Raw genomic sequence first — 18,176 nt, forward strand, 5'->3', positions numbered from 1 at the left:
TGATCAGAAGTGGACAGGCTGTCATAAGTCATGAGATCTGTTTGACTTTCACACCGGCGCGCACGTCACACATTTAACAGGGACATTTATTAGCGCGGTTTGAACAAAAAAATAAATAAAAAAAACATAAAACATATGAGGCGCTAATTAGAAATAAAACCTAAATAAATATCACGAGTATCATCACCAAATCAATAATTCCTCACAGTCATACCACGAGAAGATCAAATGACAACATAGTGCAAAGGTGTTCATCTCAACCAAGAAGAAAAAACTAAATATAGCACAAGGCTAACTTTAAAATATGATTCATAACAAATAATAATAATAATAATGATGTTGGAACATCGCATATAATAATTGTTTCATGTAAAAAAAAATATCTAAAAATTCTATTTAAAAAAAAAAAAGCGAAATAGTCCATTTGTGTACAAAACAGCAGCTAACACAGTAGCCGCTAACGAAACACACACTTGAAATCTGTGTGCATCTACGAACAGGAAGTGATGTCATAGTGTGATCGAGTGCTTCCGCTTTGCAGGAAAGTGATTTCAAAATATCATCCCGTGCATTCATTCCGTACAGGAAGACATTTCACAGTTTTGCATCAAAGTGCGATCCGGTGGTTTTGCTAACCGCAGGAAGTGACATCACACTGTCACGCAGAGATCCAGTTTGTACAGGAAGTGACATCATCGGATGCTACAGCGGATCCACAGAAATTGATGTTGGCGCTGTGATCCAGGAGATCTTTACTGTGTGACACTCATGCTAACTTGCTAGCAGGCTAGCTAATGACATCCCCAAAGTTATTGGTAACCATGCTAATCAGTAGAACTGGATTGGCCCGTGATTATCATTTTTTTTGCATAGATGGGATGAAATCAGAGGCACGGGTTGCTAGGCAACAGGACACGAAAGCCTCACCTGATCCAAATTAGCAAGGATTAGCCCGTCTTCCACTTGAGGGGAGCAAGTTAGAATAGGGAAACGGCGGGAGGCGAGCCGCTTAGCGTTAGCTTAGCTCGGCGGTAAGCGCGGTTCAATCTTCAGCGAAAACTCGTACAGCGCGTCTTCGTCCATCACTTGCGTCTCGTCCAGCAGGAAGTGAGTCACCTAGAGTGGGCGGGACCAAGAAATGGCAATCAAATAGATGATAATAATAATAATAATAATAATAATAATAATAATAAATGTGATTTATAAGCGGCTTTCAAAACTCTCAAGGTCACTTTACAGTCACAGCATAAGTTTTTCTGTGGGTGAACAGCGGCAGCCACAAGTAACTTGGATAGAAAGCTAGCTAGCTAATAGACTGCTAACAGATAGCTAAATAACTCAGATAGAAAGCTGGCTAGCTAATAGCTAGCTAACAGATAGCTAGCTAGGTCTTCACACAACCCGGAAGTAACTTAGACAGAAAGCTATCTAGCTAATAGATAGCTAGCTAGGCCTCCACTCAACCCGGAAGTAACTCAGATAGAAAGCTAGCTAGCTAATAGATAGCTAACAGATAGCTAGTTAGGCCTTCACTCAACTCGGAAGTACTTCAGATAGAATATGGTGGCTTGGAGGGTTAGCCTAGCATGCTAATATTTGAATTCTTTGCAGTGTGTCAGTGTTTGAATCACAAAAGCATGAAGAGGAAGTTAAAGAAACACGGTTAGCTAACCTTTGCCTGATGCTCAATCCTATAAGGAGCTTGCTGGAACTGTCGGATCTCGCGGATGATGTGACAGATCTGACGGGGGGGGGGGGATAAAGACCACCTCGCTAGACCCCCCAAGTTAGCTTTTCGAAAATAGCCGTGCGGTGATATTTACCATCCTCATCTTGGAGAAGTTAACCAGGCCTTCTTCGGTGAAGTTGGGCGTTCCTTCCTCGATGAAGGCCAGGTCGGTAAGATACATGCCAAGGTAGGGTACGCACGGCGGGTTACAGCTGCAAACACGTATATACACACACGTGACACGTGACACTTGTGGAGCTACACGGCAATGAGGAGATGTTTACTTTTTTAGCGTCTCCCGGAGGTTCTTGAAGCGTCCTTCGGACGAGATCGTCCTCTGCAGACGATCCATTAGCGCCTTTGTCTGCAAAACACATTCACACACACACACACACCTTTTGACTTATTATATTGATCAATTGTTAACATATCTAAATAAAATGTATCATTATTATTTTCATTGTTATTTTAAGAATACTTTTTTTTTTAATAACGATTTAACTCATTCACTGCCTGACGATGTGCAAAAAAATGCGTCCACTCCAGTGCCAGGGTTTTTGTCATTTTCACTCAAATTGCAGGACCCACAGAATATTGAATGTTAGGACTACATAAACATTCAATTCAGCGTTAGAAAACCTTAGATGCTCTTCTTTCATCAGAAAAAGAGTTAGCGCTACTTTAAGTTTTTTTTTTGCTGAAAAGATAGCAAGAATGGACATGCTTTATCGTTATGTTTAGCAAGGAAAAGATATAAAGGACGAAGGTCAAAACTTCCATTTCGGACGGAAAGCTAATAATAATAATAATAATAATAATAATAATAATAATAATACAGTTCATCTATAAGCGCCTTTAAAAAGTCTCAAGGACACTTTACAGTCACAGGATATTTTTCTCTGCGGGTGAGCAGCGGCAGCCACGCGCGCCAGCGTTCACTCAACCTGAAAGTTACATAAAGTAAGATAGCTAATAGCTAGCCAGGTAGACAGTTAACTCACTAGCTCGATAGTCATATAGCTATAGCCAGCTACATAGCTAGCTAGCCAGATAGCTAATAGATAGCAAACGGATAGTGAAGAAACAATAAATAAATAAATAAATAAATGAACCAATGAGCTCAGAAAATGCCAAAATGTCGTCTATAACATACACCCTCTTGTGACTTTTTACAAATGTATAAAAAAAATTAATGCAACAATAAATCTGCGAGCTAACGTGCATCCACCAGTATTGATGATCGCACTTAGAACGGTTCCGAATATTCTTGTCGTAATTACCTGCTTACAGACTTTGGCCCACGTCTTCCTGAGGCGGAAAACGGCACTACGGTTGAGCGCCGAGGTGATCTCCAGGACGCCGTTATAGTTGTTGAGGCAACGGCAGATATCCGCCACCGCCAACCACTTCTCGATGGCGCCCGCCCTGGAGGCGACGTCGCCGTGCGTCATGATCTGCGACGCCACCAGGTTGCTCATCTGATGTCAAAACATCTCATTTTATTTTCAGTGTCGTTTTTTTTTCCTCCGTCAGGAGACTCAACTCCCAGCCCAGCCCTGCCCCCACTGCCCCTTCCCACTGCCACACTCACCGAAATCTGTGTACTATCATCCCAAACTCTATTTTTTTCGTTTTTTTTTCTCACTTCAACTTTTTTTGTTTGTTTTTGTATTACTACACTATGTCACTTTACGGAAGACACTACGTCACTTTACATTCAGAAATGACATGTATTGTCTGTTGTCAATTGTCTGTCTTTTTTTAGCCACATTATAAGTGCCTTGCACGCTAGGTCCGAGAGGACATTAATTTAATCTGTGCTGCATGTCATGCATATTAGCATATTTATAATAATAATAATAATAATAATAATAATCGCCGTCAACTCACATTGTTAAAGTGCTGGCTGGTTTTCATGATGTAAGGTGTCTTCTCCGTCTTGTCCACCTTCATCCAGCCTTGACCGAGGAACTCTCTGGAACACCATCAAACAATTAACTTTTTTTTTTCTTGGCAAAAACAAAGAAAATATGTTTTTTTTTCTTTTTTTAATCGTTATTTTCATGTCTGAATATATTTTTGGCTTTGTAAAAAAAAAAAATATATATATATCATACTGACTCATAAGGGATACTCCTGAAAACGATGTGGTCCAGAAGCGTGATCTGCTCGGCCAGCTCCATCGCAGAAAAGGACTCTAAACACTCGGACTTTGGTCCCTCAGCCTATAATAAATAATAAAAAATAAAAAAAATACAAAAATAATAAAATAAAATAAATAAAAATACAAAATTAAAGAATAATAGTAATAGTAGTAATAATTGTACATTTATAACAATAACAATAATACAAATAAAAATAATAGTAATAGTAGTAGTAATAATAATTATACATTTATAACAATAACAATAACAACAACAATAATAATAATAATAATACATTTCGTTTAATAATAATAATCCATTTCATTTCTAAGCGCCTTTCAAAACTCTCAAGGTCACTTTACAATCAGAAAATCGTTTTTTCTGCGGGTGAGCAGCGGCAGCCACACGCGCCAGCATTCACTCAACCCGGAAGTAACTCAAATAGGTAGAACACTAGCTAACTAACAGATAGCTAAGATAGCCAGCTAGATAGATAGCTAAGCGCCTTTCAAAACTCTCAAGGACACTTTACAGTCACAGGATATTTTTTTTGCGGGTGAGCAGCGGCAGCCATACGCGCCAGCGTTCACTCAAACCGGAAGTAACATAAAGTAAAACGATTGAACAAGTAGGATGTTTATTTGCCGGAGCACAGAGAGCAATCGCTTCTCTCAGCATCATACTATTTTTTTGAATTGCTGTCAAAGGACCATATGTAGCGTTGTGGCTGCGTTGACATACACACACACACACACACACACATATACCGTGATAACCATTTTATCATCTTAAGGTGGATATAAAGATTCTTTCTTACCGCAATGAAGTGAAGAAGTGGACAACTTTTCTGTTCATCATTCCCCCCCAAAAACAAAAAGAAATAATTTTCATGATTAGAAAACGCAAAAAAAAAAAAAGAAAAAAAAAATGGCGTACCATTTGTAGAATGTCTTCAATCTTGAGCTGAGCGTTGTCTTGCTCTTCTTGACCAAGAGCGCTGACGGCGACAAAGCGGCGCCGCTTCAGTTTGCAATCCGGCTAATTTTGTTTGCGCACGCGGCGAGGTCACCTGAGAATGTTGCCGGTTGCTTTCCTCTCCTGAGGCAGAAGGTCCGGATCCCGTAGGACTTCTTCCAGGAGGCTGACCACGCCCACTTTGAGCTCGCTGTTGCTTTCAAAGTCCTGATAAAGTGCAAACGAAAAGGCATCAAGGTCGTTTTGTTTTATTTACTCTATTTTATTCTACCCAAAATTAATTTTACATGCCCTTAGAAAATAATGACAAAAATGAAAAAAATCCCCAAAAAGATATTTATTTATTCATTTGGTCATTTATTAACATATTTAATTATATATGTATTTATTTGTGTGTTTATTTAGTTATTTATGTCTTTGTGTTTATGTATTCACTCACTTGTTTATATATTTGTTCGTTTACTCATTCGTCTATGTAAGTGTTTATTTCTTTATTATAAAGATCTATTTTTTTTGAACAGTTAAAAAAGGGAGAACATGGTCACATTGAGCATCATCTGTTCAAGACATCAAAACAAAACATTGATCACATGACCATCTCAATAAGACGTTTTACATTCTTGCAATTCTGCTGATGCAATGTCCTGTTCACTATGCCGTATAAGAAAGAAAAGTAAAACAAATAATGAAAAAAAAAAACAATCCGAAACAAATAATAGTAATACAAATATCTATTTTTTAAGAGTTGTTGGTCTAACCTGAGAGTGTTTGGAGACCCAATGTCGCAGCACATTAAGAACTCGGTTGGTGGCGGCTCTGCGGATGATCAATTCTTTGTCGCAGGACTTCTCCGAGGTACTTAACGCTGCAACGGCAAGCAAAAAGCACTTTTCTGGATAGCTTTCGCCAATTTTCCCAATGATAAACTACTTTTAGCAACTCTTACAGGCTCCCATATCACTCACCGCATCACCCGCATGTTTTAGAATAGTGTAAAATGTAGCAATGGTGACCCCAAGTGGACAGAAAAAACACTTACACCTCACATGCATATTTCGTATTGTTATAGTAGTGCGAGACGGACTCACTCTGAGAGCTACCGTGTCCGGCGGCGGCGGTAGCGATGGCGAAAGCGGACGCGGGCGACACGGCGCATCGGGCGCTGTCCGATGAAGACGCTGCCAAGAGATCATGATAAAGGCCATTGCGCAATGTCATGTTTAGACAAAAATAATAAAAAAAAAATGCGATACCTCCTGGCGGGCGGTACCGCAAATGTCGCGGCGTGGATGGCGAACGGCACGGGGACGCGTCGCCGGATTCGTTGCTGTTGGCGGCGGCGGCGGGGAATTCCGGAATTAATTTGTCCAAAGAGACGGATTCCAGTACAGCTGGATGGAGGCGTGAATGGTTGAATTGTCAAGAACGTTTTTTTTTAAAGGTACAGTGATACCTCAGCTTACAAACTTTGCCAGAAATATGAAGGTCACTTGTTGCTAGGCGGAATTCACGGTACACATTCCTCCAATGGACAGTCTACATTTAGCTCGTCACTTGTTGTTAGGCAGAATTAATGGGACACATTTCCCCCAATGAACAGTCTACATTTAGATTGTCGCTTGTTGCTAGGCAGAATTTATGGGAAACAGTGATAGGAGCCCAACATTTCATTTAAAACAAAGTGAATAACTAATCTACCGCCTCCGAGTCTTTATTCAACATTTGGAAGGGATTTCAACTTACGACCATTTTGACTTACGACCGTTTGGTCGGAACGGAACTCGGTCGCAAGTCGGATGTTCCCTGTATTTCTAAACATCCACAAGGGGCTCACCTCTACGGATGCTTCTCCTCAGTTTCCCGCAGAAGGCGTCGATGCGAGGCAGATCGCCCCCGACGACGTCCTCGCCGCCGGGGCTGAGCTCGGGTGAACTGGGACCTCGACTGAGATCCAACGGGGCCTTGGTGACGGTGGGCGGCGGCGACGACGAGAAACCAAACGGCGTCCTGGTGTGGGGAGGCGGCGACGACGAAGCGAAAGGGCCCGGCGGCCCGTACGCCGAGGTCGGGGAGGAAAGGTCCAGAACTTTGGGCCCCGCCGGCGAGCTGAGGGATAATTTGCGCGTGCGGACGGGCGAGGAAGTGCGAGACGGGAGGGTTAAAGGCGGCGGGGATGAGAACTTGCGAGACAGGCGCGGGGATTTGTTGTTCAGGGGTTCCGTGCCCCACGAGCCTTGGTTGGTGGCAAAGAAAAGCTCCAGAGACCTAAGATGGTAAGAGAAGCTGTCATCACATGGTGGGAGGGGCTACGAGGGGACTGGTGACACTACGGGGGGTCGTTGGGGTCGTTGGGATTGTTGATGGGAGTTTACTTGGACTGATCCAGAGCTAGCTGGGTGATCTTGAGAGTGTAGTCGGGACACAGAGACATGATGGATAGACGGTCGCATGAGTGCTGCTCGACTCTGACCACCAAAATGGCGACGAGGACCATGAAAAGATGATGATGATGGGGAAATCGTGACGATGAGGAAGATGAAAACATGGGCTATGAATCAGTTTCTGTTCGTGAAGGATGATTTTTTTTCGTAGCATTTGACAGACCAAAGATTATAAAATAAAAAATGTGCTTATGTGTGTTTTTTTTTTGTACTATCACATGACCTAATGCGACCTTTGCATCAAATATACTTCTAAAATATTTTCTTCAAATACAACATGTAGCATATGAGAAATTACATCAAAAAGTCATCATGGAATTAGTTTTCCTGCATTTGAAGTGGTACAATGACCACCGATGTACCTTTGCTTTTCTATATGATGTTTAATTATGTATGTAAAATTCTCCACGTGTGCCTGATGTGTTAAACGGTGACATAAATTTTGGAGAAAAAAAAAATCTCTGTGGGCACGTCAAAGTAAAAAAAAAAAAAAGTGGAAAAAAAAGTTGATTAGTCTTGCAGTGGAGAAATTTACAGCTAGCTAGCTAGATAGCTTGGTAGCTAGATAGTGAGCTAGCTAAGATAGCGAGCTAGCTCGGACGTTAGCTCAATAGCTAGGTAGCTATCTAGTTATCTAGCTAGATAGCGGGCTAGCTAAGATAACGAGCAAGTTACAGAGCGAACTAGCTCATTTAGCTCGATGCTATCTAGCTTTGATGGCTACCTAGCTATTTAGCTAGCTGTAAATTTGTCTAGGTAGCTAGATAGTGACCTAGCTAAGATAGCGAGCTAGCTTGATAGCGAGTGGCTCGAAAGTTAGCTCAATAGCTATCTAACGAGAAAGCTACTGAGTTATCTATCTAGCTAGCTAGCTGTAAATTTATATAAGTAGCGAGATAGCTAAGATTGTGACCTCGATAGCTATCTAGCTATCTAGCTCGCTATCTAGCTACCTATCTAGCTCGTTATCTAGCTACCGAGCTACTTATCTATATAGCACACTATCTAGCTACCGAGCTACCTATCTATCTATTTTGCTAGCTAGCTGTAAATTTCTCTACTGCAAGACTTTTTAAAGGCTAATACAACTAAGATAGCGAGCTCCCTAGATAGCGAGCGAGCTCGAAAGTTACCTCGATAGCTATCTAGCTAGCTAGCTATAAATTTGTCTAGGTAGCTAGATAGAAAGCTACCTATCTATTTTGCTACCTAGCTGTAAATTTCTCTACTGCAAGACTTTTTAAATGCTAATCCAACTAAGATAGTGAGCCAGCTCGAAAGTTAGCTTTTTAAAGGCTAATCCCACTAAAATAGCAAGATAGCTAAGAGAGCGAGCAAGCTCTACAGTTAACTTGATAGTTAGCTAACTAGCTCGCTGTAAATTTCTCCGCTAAGAGACTAATAAAGAGTAATAAAGAGTAACGAAGATAGCGAAAACAGCAGGCTCGATAGCTCTGTAGCTAGCTAGATAGATTAAAAACCACAACAGGTATGTTTTATGTGGCCTACCTGACAGGGATGGACGTGAAGGGCTGTCGGTAGATGTGCGCTAGCTTGCGGATGACGACGGCGGCCGTGGTGAAAATCCTGTAGGTGTGCAGGAAGGTGTTGAGAAAGTCGATGGAGAGGAAGCGCAGGTCGGTCAGGCGCTCCAGCAGCCGCTCAACGCTAGCGTAGCGGATCTGCGGCACTTTGCACGAATTGAGCGTTTTGCTGAAGCAGATGTCCACGTCGTCCTTGTGCAAGCGGGCGTCCGACCTGCCGGGGTTGGAAACCGGATGTCACTTTTGGGATTTGTGTATTTTTTGGGGGGGAAATATGTGTTGTGCGTTCCATCTTTTACTTGATCATGTGCGGCACAGAAACTTTGGAGTTTTCCTCAAAGACGCTGGTCATCAACCCATTGCAGCGGATGTTATCGATGCACTAAAAGGCAAATAAGCACGAGACGTGAGACGGCATTTAAAGGACAAACGACACCATTTTTTTTGTTTCCTAACTGACATCTGAAAAACGTTTGATAGCATCTAAAATAGCCAAAATACGCAGGCTGATATTTTTAGTCAAATGCAAAACACCAATAAAAATGACTTCAAGTGTCCCAAAACTGCCACAAAATGAGCTCGGAACTGGCGAGATTCAGAAAGCCCCGCCCCCTTGTTCGTGATGTCAAGCCAGGATACTCCTTCACAAACTGCCTTGCTCCAGAATCAAAAGAATGGCTTCAGAGAGTTCAGATTGGGAGAAGATGCTTTCTTGTTACTCATCCAGTTATGAATATGATTCAAATAGTTCTGAAGAGGAAAGCATAAATATTTGCAATCCATTAAAGAAGTCCTTCGGTATTCAATTCCAGCCGTCTGGACTCCAATGTAGCGCCCAGAAAATGCACAAAATGGCGCACAAGCTCCGTTGGAAATGGGCTGATTTGTCCGCTGGGAGTTTGTGTCAACTTACACCTTCTTTATGCGTGTTACCTCAATTGGCTGCGACACACAACGATTCACCATCGCGTTATTTATGTAGTTTTCCTTCTAATTTTGCCATCAACACGGTGTTTTCAGATGAAAAAAAGTACCCAAAATGCATTGTGTGTCGCTTTCACGGTCAGGGGCGTTCCTTCAGTGACGTCACGTCAGGAATCTTCATCAACTGGATAACAAGACTTCCTGAATATTCAGTGCGAGTCTTAAAACGTAAAATCTAGCTACATGTGGTGCAATCTTTGTCAAATGCGCTCAGTAGAAGTCATTTGAAGTGATTTTACAAATTATGGACACAACTTGTCCGGACGTGTCGGTTGTCCTTTAAGGGACGGTTCTTCTTCTGTGGTTTCCGCTGACCTGGCTGATGTCGCTTGTCCAGGCCGCTTTCTCCTGAAGCGAGGGAGCGAGCAGGACCACGCAAAACGGTTGCCCGTCGGGAGGTTCCACCACCATTTTGAACTCCAAATGGCTGAAGCCTTGACCAGCCGCGTTGTCTGTAAAATAGCGAGCGTGTCGGTCGGGTCTGGTCCGCTTTGGAGCGACTGGATTGAAAAGGATGTTGGCGGCGTGCTCACAGTCCTCGTCGCCAGCATCCAGTTCCTCGATCAGCGTGCATTCCATCAGCGAATATGTTCCTCCTTGCTGGAGTACAAACACAAATTATCGGCTACATTCCATGCCTTGCTTTCAACAGCAGCCCGACGAGGTACTAAACGTGACTACTGGTAGTTCAAAATGGCCAAATTTGAAGCTTATTTTTGGGCAATATGTTAAACCGGACATAATTCTATTTTTAATGCAGCCCATCTAGGCACTACACTACTAGTTGAGTTTTTTTTTTACTTTATATTTATTTTATTGCAGCTAAAAACTATTCAGAGCCAAACCTGTTTCGAGTCGAACAGCAGCCTATCTAGGCAGCATATGAGTGGTCAGAATGAACTAACCTTTATTCACAAGTCATTTCATTGTTTTTTTCTATAAAATGGTCACACACCAAACTAAACTAAACTTGTCTTGTTTTCAACTGCAACCTATCTAGGCAGTAAACTAGTTGGACCATAATTGCGTCCCATACTTAATTGTCATTTCTTTCTGAAAATTAGGCTTCAAAATGTTCCTGGGGCCAAACATGTCTTGATTTCAAAAGCAGCCCATCTAGGCACAAATAGCTATGCTTGAATAACTGCACTCTCTTTTTATAATCATTTTATCTCATTTATTTATTTATGTTTGTATTTTTTGTATTTTTGTGTGTATTTATGTATTTTTGTAAGTATGCATTTATTTATTTATGTATTTTTGTATGTATTCATGCATTTATTTATTTATTTACAGGTAACATCTGACTTACAACCTGTTCAACTTACAACCACCAGTACTTACGCCCACGACCTCCAGACCCTATTTTAGCATTTTAAGAAGGCGAGTTTGTGAGTCATTTAGCCTCCGAGTCTCTATTCAACATTTTGAATGGATTTCAACTTACGACCATTTTGACTTACAACCGTTTGGTCGGAACAGAAGTCGGTCGTAAGTCGGATGTTACCTGTATTTATTTCTTTATACTTCTACTCGGTCTCAAACCAAACATTTTAATTTAAACCGCTGCCTATCTATGCGGCAGAAGGTGGTTGACCCTCATGTATTAGCATCATTCGTTAGCAACGGATATTTATGGACCTTAAGCAAGTGCAGCTTCCCTCCGGACGTTCTGGTGCAGATGAGGAAGTGTTTGGTAAAGAGGAAGCATTGGCGCTCGCCTTCCTTACGCAGCGACAGCGAGCCCAGACGCACTTTACTTAGCATCCCGCGCTCGCTACTGGACGGCAGCTGGATGAGGGAGCCTATCGAGGGACAAGCAGACGATCGCTCCAGTCTTAGAACTCATGTGGAAGATGAAGACAACGTAAAGGTGAGCGCTAACCCTGTCGAACAAAAGTCTGGCTGGTGTCTAGAAGGATGTCACAGCCCTCTACGATCATCCTCTCGATGGCAAGGTTCTTGCGGATGTTCTCCGTATCGCTCACCTCGTCGTGCATCATCCTGACGGCCATCGCGCCAACAGACATAAAAACACACACGGCGTCACTTTGGAGAAGAACAACGGCGCGTCAAGTTTGAGTTCAAGTTTGTACTTTGAGAGCTCTTCCAGTTTGGACTTGGCGAAGTGTAAACTATTTCTCTCCACGTGTTCGTGCGGCGTGTGCGCGAGCAACTCGTGGAGGGTGATGATGTAACGAGGTATCTGAAAACGTACAAGGAACAGCGGTCGCTTCGTTAGGGACGGATGATCGTCACAGCTGAATCTGGCAACCATTTTGCCTTTCAAGGAAACTGAATAACAATTAACTAACAACGACTAAATGGAAAACAAAGCAATTTCAAAATAAAAATTTTCAAAATAAAGCATCTGCAGCTATAAATTAAAAAAATAAATAAATAAACTAAAAGGGTAACTAACAAATCAACTTGTACTCACTAGACAGCTAACGGCTAGCTATTAGCATTTATCCTCAGCTCCTACGTAGGTAGACTTACTTACCTACGTAATCAATTGGCAAATTTCTTTAATAATTATCTGTTTCACTAACCAACTAACCAAAGTAGTAATAACAATTAATAATATCTGCTATAAGATTATTATTCTTAGCGAGTGTTGCTAGCTCGATAATGAGTACTCTAAGTAGGAAACTAACTTTGAATAACCAGGTGTAAAAAGTGCTAATATTGCTTTGCTATGAGTTCTGCTTTGACTGTCGAAGTATGTTTGCAACAAGAAACAAGTTATAAACAACAACAACAACAAAAAAACTAACAAAGAAAAAAGCTAACAGGCTAACTAACAAACTAGATAGCTGGCAGCTAGCTATTAGCATGTATCTTCAACTAGCTACTTAGGAACCTATCTACCTATGTAACCCATTGTAAAATGGGTTCCATAGGTTTCCCTAAACAACTAAAAGTAACTAAAAACGGCTAGCTAGAGCTACTGCTAAATACCTCAACATTGACCAACCGTTCTTTTAACAGTACCCAGTAGAGTAAAAGAGATGGCGGGATTCATAACGTGCACATTCTGCTACCTGGAACATTGGATAGGTCAGGAAGGTCTCCAGCATGCGTCCCTCGCACGCGGCGTTAGCCTCGTATTGCTTCAGCAGCTTGTCGAAATCTCGGTTCTGCTTGCAGTTAGCTAGCACGTTAAGGCTGTACTGGTGGTTGCGCACAAACTCCTGGTAGATGTTCAGCATCGGAAGGAGGATGTCGAACAGGTCCGCTGTACGTAGAACGCAGAGAAGTTTCGTGACGGCGCGGACAACAACGCCGGTGACTCACCTAGGACTAGCGTAGGCCAGTTGGCCATACGGGCGTTCAGACCCTGGTGGAAGATCTGGTGCAGGAACATGATGGTCTCGCTGCTCAAAACAAGGACCGCGTTAGATGCGCAAAGTCTTGACTGGTCCATCTGAAAATTCCCTCCCAATACCGGTCTGTAACGCCCAGACCTGTTCAAGAAGATGCTACTGACGTCGTGGTGGCTAACGGGCGGCTTCTTAGAGCTAGCGGCCATGCGGAGCGGACGCAGGAAACAGTTGACCAGCACGGACAACTGGTTGACGTATTCCGTCTCGGCTTCCACCATGTTAAAGACGATGTGGTTGCGCTTGCGCATGCTCTCGGCGTGCGGCGAACAGATGTAGTCCTGAACGATCAGCTTCCATTTCCTCCGGCATAGCCAACCGCGCATGAAACTCTGTACCTGCGCCCAAAACCACTCGACGGGTCACTCTGACGAGTCACGTTAGATTCTACAAGTCATTTCAGAAGGCATCAAACGGCTAATACGTCGCGAGTCGCTAGCATGACATGATACCGAAGTCACATGACAGTTAGCTAGCCACTTCCTTTAATTTACCTTCTTGATCTTCTTGATGTCGGGGTCTTCCTCGTCCAAGGTATTCTGGCTCGGCTGCATGCGCTCTTTGCTTCTGTTGAGCAAAACAATCTGCACAGCACACACACACACACACACAGGTTAGCCATTAGCTTGAGCATTAAGAATTCCAAGATGGCGCCCGAGTAGGTTGCCGTCAGCAATGGATACAAATCGTTTTTCAACATTTTTGGTGGCAGTAGTAACAACCACAAGGCCGATATGAATTTTGTTAGCTTATATGTGGCGTTTTGCTTAGTGTGTTAGCATTGAGCTAATGGCATATTCTTAGTAAAGGTTGCGTGTTGACACAAAGTGTCATTCACTCTTTAGTTTTACAGAAAAGTTCCTAATAATCGGTAGAATTTTTAAGCATTTTTATAAGAGAAAACATTTTGAGGTGACAACTTGTCTTTTCGATGCATATGTGGAACTGTCGTGGCTTGGAATTGAAGCGAATTTACGTGGAACAGGAGATGTGAGACAATATCATCTCGTCAATGGATGCTACAGCTTCGTGTTTGCTTTCAACAATTAGCTTGAAGCATACGTGTACATTCCACCATGACGTCTCTCAACCACTGGTGAAAAGGAGGCTTTGATCCTCTCCTCTTTCATCTAGAACAGTTTCATGCAACAAAGATGGTGCAAAAAGTGCTTAAGGGCTGTCTGTGTGTTTTGTGTTGTGTCACATTATTTGTTATTTAGGTTTTTTTTCACTGAGAGTAGCTGCCTTTACAGCAGCTCCTGTATTTGTTTTCTACTTCTTCCTTTCCGTTCCTCTTACTTTAATAACTTCACTGCGATGAAAGGTAAATTTCTCCATTTTGAATAAAGGCTAATCCAATCCAATCCAATCGTGGCAGCAGCAGTCTTTTACAACTAGCTATAGCATTCCAGATAGCATTTACTATCTAGCATTAGCGCAGTATGATAAATTATATTTTGAATTAGCATATGGGGGATCTAAAAATCAAACATTATCATGAAGCATTAGCGAGTTTATACCTCGGCCTTTAGCCTCTCGATCTCGGTATCCTGGTCCTCCAGTTGAGTGCGTAGCTGATTAGCTGCGATCTTCTCCGTCTCCATGATCTGGACCAGGTGGATGTACTTTTGCATGAGGATCTCCCGCTCCAAGATCAGGTCCGAGTAGCTAACAACGCACACATTTCCGATGAGGATTGTTTTTTTTTTAATGGTATCACATTCAACCGTGCGTGTCTTTTGCGCTTGAAGCGCTACACATTTAGGCCATGGTGGTACTTTATGAACTTACATCACACTCTGGCCTTCTGTCTCTCTCCACTCTCTCTTTTCTATTTTTATCTCTTTCCGCAACCTTTTACTTTGCCCTGATCTCATCCAATCGCAAATCGGACTTGATGTTGTCATAAAATTTTAATTGTTGAAGAACTTCGGGAGGACGTGTGTGCGTTTGTATGACTAGTCTTGTGAGGACCACGAACATTTTATACCATGCATACGTGGTGAGGACATTTTTGACAAGTGAGGACCTTTTGGCCGCTCCTCACAAGTTTTTCATTCTAAAGGCTTCTAGAGGATCGATACATACATCTGTTGAAGTTTCCGAAAAGTCCTCACAAATTCACCCAAAAATATATATTTTTTGGTGTGTATTTTCATTTCACTTGGATGCACACACTTTTTACTCACTGTGCGTGTTTGTGTGTGTGCGTGGTTAATGAGAGTTCATACCACAAAAAAATGTTTTTTTTGTGTATTTACTATGTATTTAATTATTTCTCCATCAGTTGATTTACTTGGTTTAATTCATATTTATGTTACTTCCTGGTTGAGTGAACGTTGGCGCGTGTGGCTGGCGCTGCTTACCCGCAGAAAAAAAAAATAACCTGTGACTGTAAAGTGTCCTTGAGAGTTTTGAAAGACGCTTATAAATGAAATGTATTATTAATATTTTTAAAAAGTAAAACTATACTTTAACCAAATTCACTACATGGGTGAGGACTTTGAATTGACCCATTGAGAAACCTCACTCCTGTTGTTATTTCAGTTTCAAGTCCACTTTTTATTGCTTTGTTTTGAAAGAAGTTGAAGTGGGAAATGGGGTGACATTTAGTCTTCAAATGTAACACTAGTTCTTCTGTAAATTTATCAGCAACGGTGGTCCTCACTCCTTATCTGGAGTTATCCGGACCTCACAAAACCATTGAAACAGGAATATGTGTGTGTGGGGTGGGTGAGGGGTCACCTAGCTTGTTGTATGAAGTCCACCCACTCGTTGCAGTCGGCTTCCTCGTCAGTACGAAGCTCCAGAGGCTTCTGTCCATCATGGCCGAACATCACCAGGAAGTAGTACTGCAAGCAACTTTGTGTATTTAATACAATACAATACAGCAAGTGTGTCGCATGTACAATGTGTGTGTGTGTACGCGCTCATATGTAGTAATGACGTAACATAAGTGGGTGAACGACACTCGCCAGCGTGCGGCGGCGTGCGACCAGCATTAGGCTTAAAAGCTTGCGTAGGCGCGTAGGTATGTGTGTACCAGTCTCCACGCGTGTGTACTTACATAACCGACAAGGCAGCTTGTACGGCTAATGCGGCTTCCCTGGCAGCCAGATGGATTTAACCCCAATCAAAACAATGACACGCGTGCACCGGAAACCCCCCGCCACACACGCCAGCATTCACTCAACCCGGAAGTAACTCAAATAGGAAGAAAGCTAGCCAGCTCGCTAATAGAATGCTATATAGCTAGCTAGCTAGCTAATAGATAGCTAAATACAAAAGCATGTATGCTTTTGCATGTGACAGAAATAAACAAAGAAATCCTTCAACAAATAAATAATAAATAAATATAATAACTAAATAAAAATGAATAATAAATAAATACATACACAAATAAATGCATAAATAAATCACAAAAAATACAAAATGCCCTACCCTTTGCCTTGAAGCACTCACACTGGTTTGAAATCATAATTCTAGATAGAAAGCCTACTTAAAAACCCGAACCCTTATTTGAAACCAAGCCGTGGGGCTATTAACTCATTCACCGCCATTCACAAATGTATTTGGGAATTGAAAATATGACGTAGAGCGCCATTGCCGAATTTGTTCGGGTTTTTTTTTTTTCATGGTTGGGTCGATAAAGCGCTGGTCAGACCTCTGGCCATGTTTTTTTTCCTAACTTGAACTCCAAGCCCGATTTTGGAACCCTAAACATTGCTTGAAACCTTGACACTGACCCGGAACCCTAATTCTGTTTTCAAACCCTACTTTGAAAGCCCAACCTGTACAGGTAACATCCGAGTTACGACCGGGTTCCGTTCCGACAAAACGGTCGTAAATAGAAAAACATTCAAAATGGCTGACGCGAGGGTCACGTGATCATAACAAATGACACGCTGGCAACTCCTATATGACAGGATAGTAAACGGTGTCAATCTGTCGTTTGTTAAGCAAAGTCTTCTATCGAATACTATTACAGTACAGTATTTGAAACACGCAGACCAAGTTCAACCCTAACTTTGGAACTTTACCCCTTTTACTCGAAACCCAAACCTTATCTTAAAACCGTAAGGTGGCCTCTTGTCGAAGATCTCGTACCTGCATCTTCTCTGGGGCGTCCCTGCTACCGCCAACCGAGGCCACTTTGGGGGCGGCGGGGGCGCGCTCGCACGTACATCCTTCCAGCAGGTACATGCCGGACGGCCGCGCGCTCTGTTCGTTGTCGAAGTAGAAGAGAAGATTCTGGTAGAGCGCGAAGAACTTCTCCGTCCAGCGGACGTTCTCCGAGCTCCGTTTGCTGACCGGGCCCCGCTTGGTACCTTCCTTGCGCGCGACCAGGGCCAAATGGAGCGCGTGGCCCTCGTTGTAGCGAACGCTCTTCTGCATCGGGACGCACCTGAACGGGATGAAGCGAGACGCGACGCCGGGACGTCGACGTGCGCGTGCCCGCGCTTCACTCGCTCGTACTCGCCCGTAGGTCCGGCGAGGGCCCTACGCACAATACTTTCCAGGGGGGTCCCAGTTTGAATGAACGCAAGTCGAAGGAAAGGGGGTGAGGGGGGGCTCCACTCGCCAATACAACCACAAGAGGCTGAAGGCGGGATGAGCCTTAATCGGCTTTGATGTTTTCTTAAAGGGACAGTAGGATCCCACGCACATACTAGTGATGGGATTTCCGGCTCTTTTCAAAGAGCGGGTTCTTTTGGCTCGGCTTACTAAAAAGATCCGGCTCTTTTGGCTCCCAGATGGCTCCTTTTTCTGTGGGCGAGCAACAAATGTCCAGATGCAACTCAACTGTCTCGCGAGCTAGCTAATAGACAGTTAATAGATAGCCAGCGAGACAGCTAGCTAGATAGATAGCTATACAACTAATAGATAGCCAGCTAGCTATATAGCTAGCTGGATAGCTATATAACTAATAGATAGAAAGCTAGATAGCTAGCTATCCACTAGCCACCCGGCCAGTC

At 42.7% G+C, this 18,176-nt stretch overlaps 1 protein-coding gene across 3 annotated transcripts; it reads right to left on the minus strand.

Moving 5' to 3' along the window:
* Nucleotides 1–113: 113 nt before the first annotated feature.
* Nucleotides 114–17,712, minus strand: rasgrf2a (Ras protein-specific guanine nucleotide-releasing factor 2a). Of its 3 annotated transcripts, none has more exons than XM_089020661.1 (29): nt 17,308–17,712; nt 15,946–16,052; nt 14,721–14,868; nt 13,695–13,784; nt 13,285–13,538; nt 13,115–13,194; nt 12,862–13,055; nt 11,914–12,023; nt 11,703–11,821; nt 11,459–11,622; nt 10,351–10,417; nt 10,133–10,269; nt 9,133–9,215; nt 8,799–9,047; nt 7,221–7,313; nt 6,683–7,113; nt 6,102–6,239; nt 5,937–6,026; nt 5,607–5,713; nt 4,943–5,055; nt 4,810–4,870; nt 4,691–4,720; nt 3,851–3,954; nt 3,620–3,704; nt 3,010–3,207; nt 2,014–2,093; nt 1,824–1,941; nt 1,673–1,741; nt 114–1,116 (listed from the first exon to the last, which is right to left on the minus strand). In XM_089020661.1, exons 1-29 carry the CDS (start codon nt 17,593–17,595, stop codon nt 1,021–1,023), a joined length of 3,903 nt encoding a protein of 1,300 aa, XP_088876787.1. In that variant the 5' UTR covers nt 17,596–17,712; the 3' UTR covers nt 114–1,020. The 3 variants fall into 3 exon arrangements, with proteins under 3 accessions (XP_088876787.1, XP_088876789.1, XP_088876788.1); XM_089020663.1 differs by lacking the exon at nt 17,308–17,712 and adding an exon at nt 16,268–16,347; XM_089020662.1 differs by lacking the exon at nt 7,221–7,313.
* Nucleotides 17,713–18,176: the final 464 nt, after the last annotated feature.

This window comes from Hippocampus bargibanti, linkage group LG18 (assembly GCF_051943395.1).
Source record: "Hippocampus bargibanti isolate YZ-2025 linkage group LG18, ASM5194339v1, whole genome shotgun sequence".
In the NCBI taxonomy this organism is placed as follows: Eukaryota; Metazoa; Chordata; class Actinopteri; order Syngnathiformes; family Syngnathidae; genus Hippocampus; species Hippocampus bargibanti.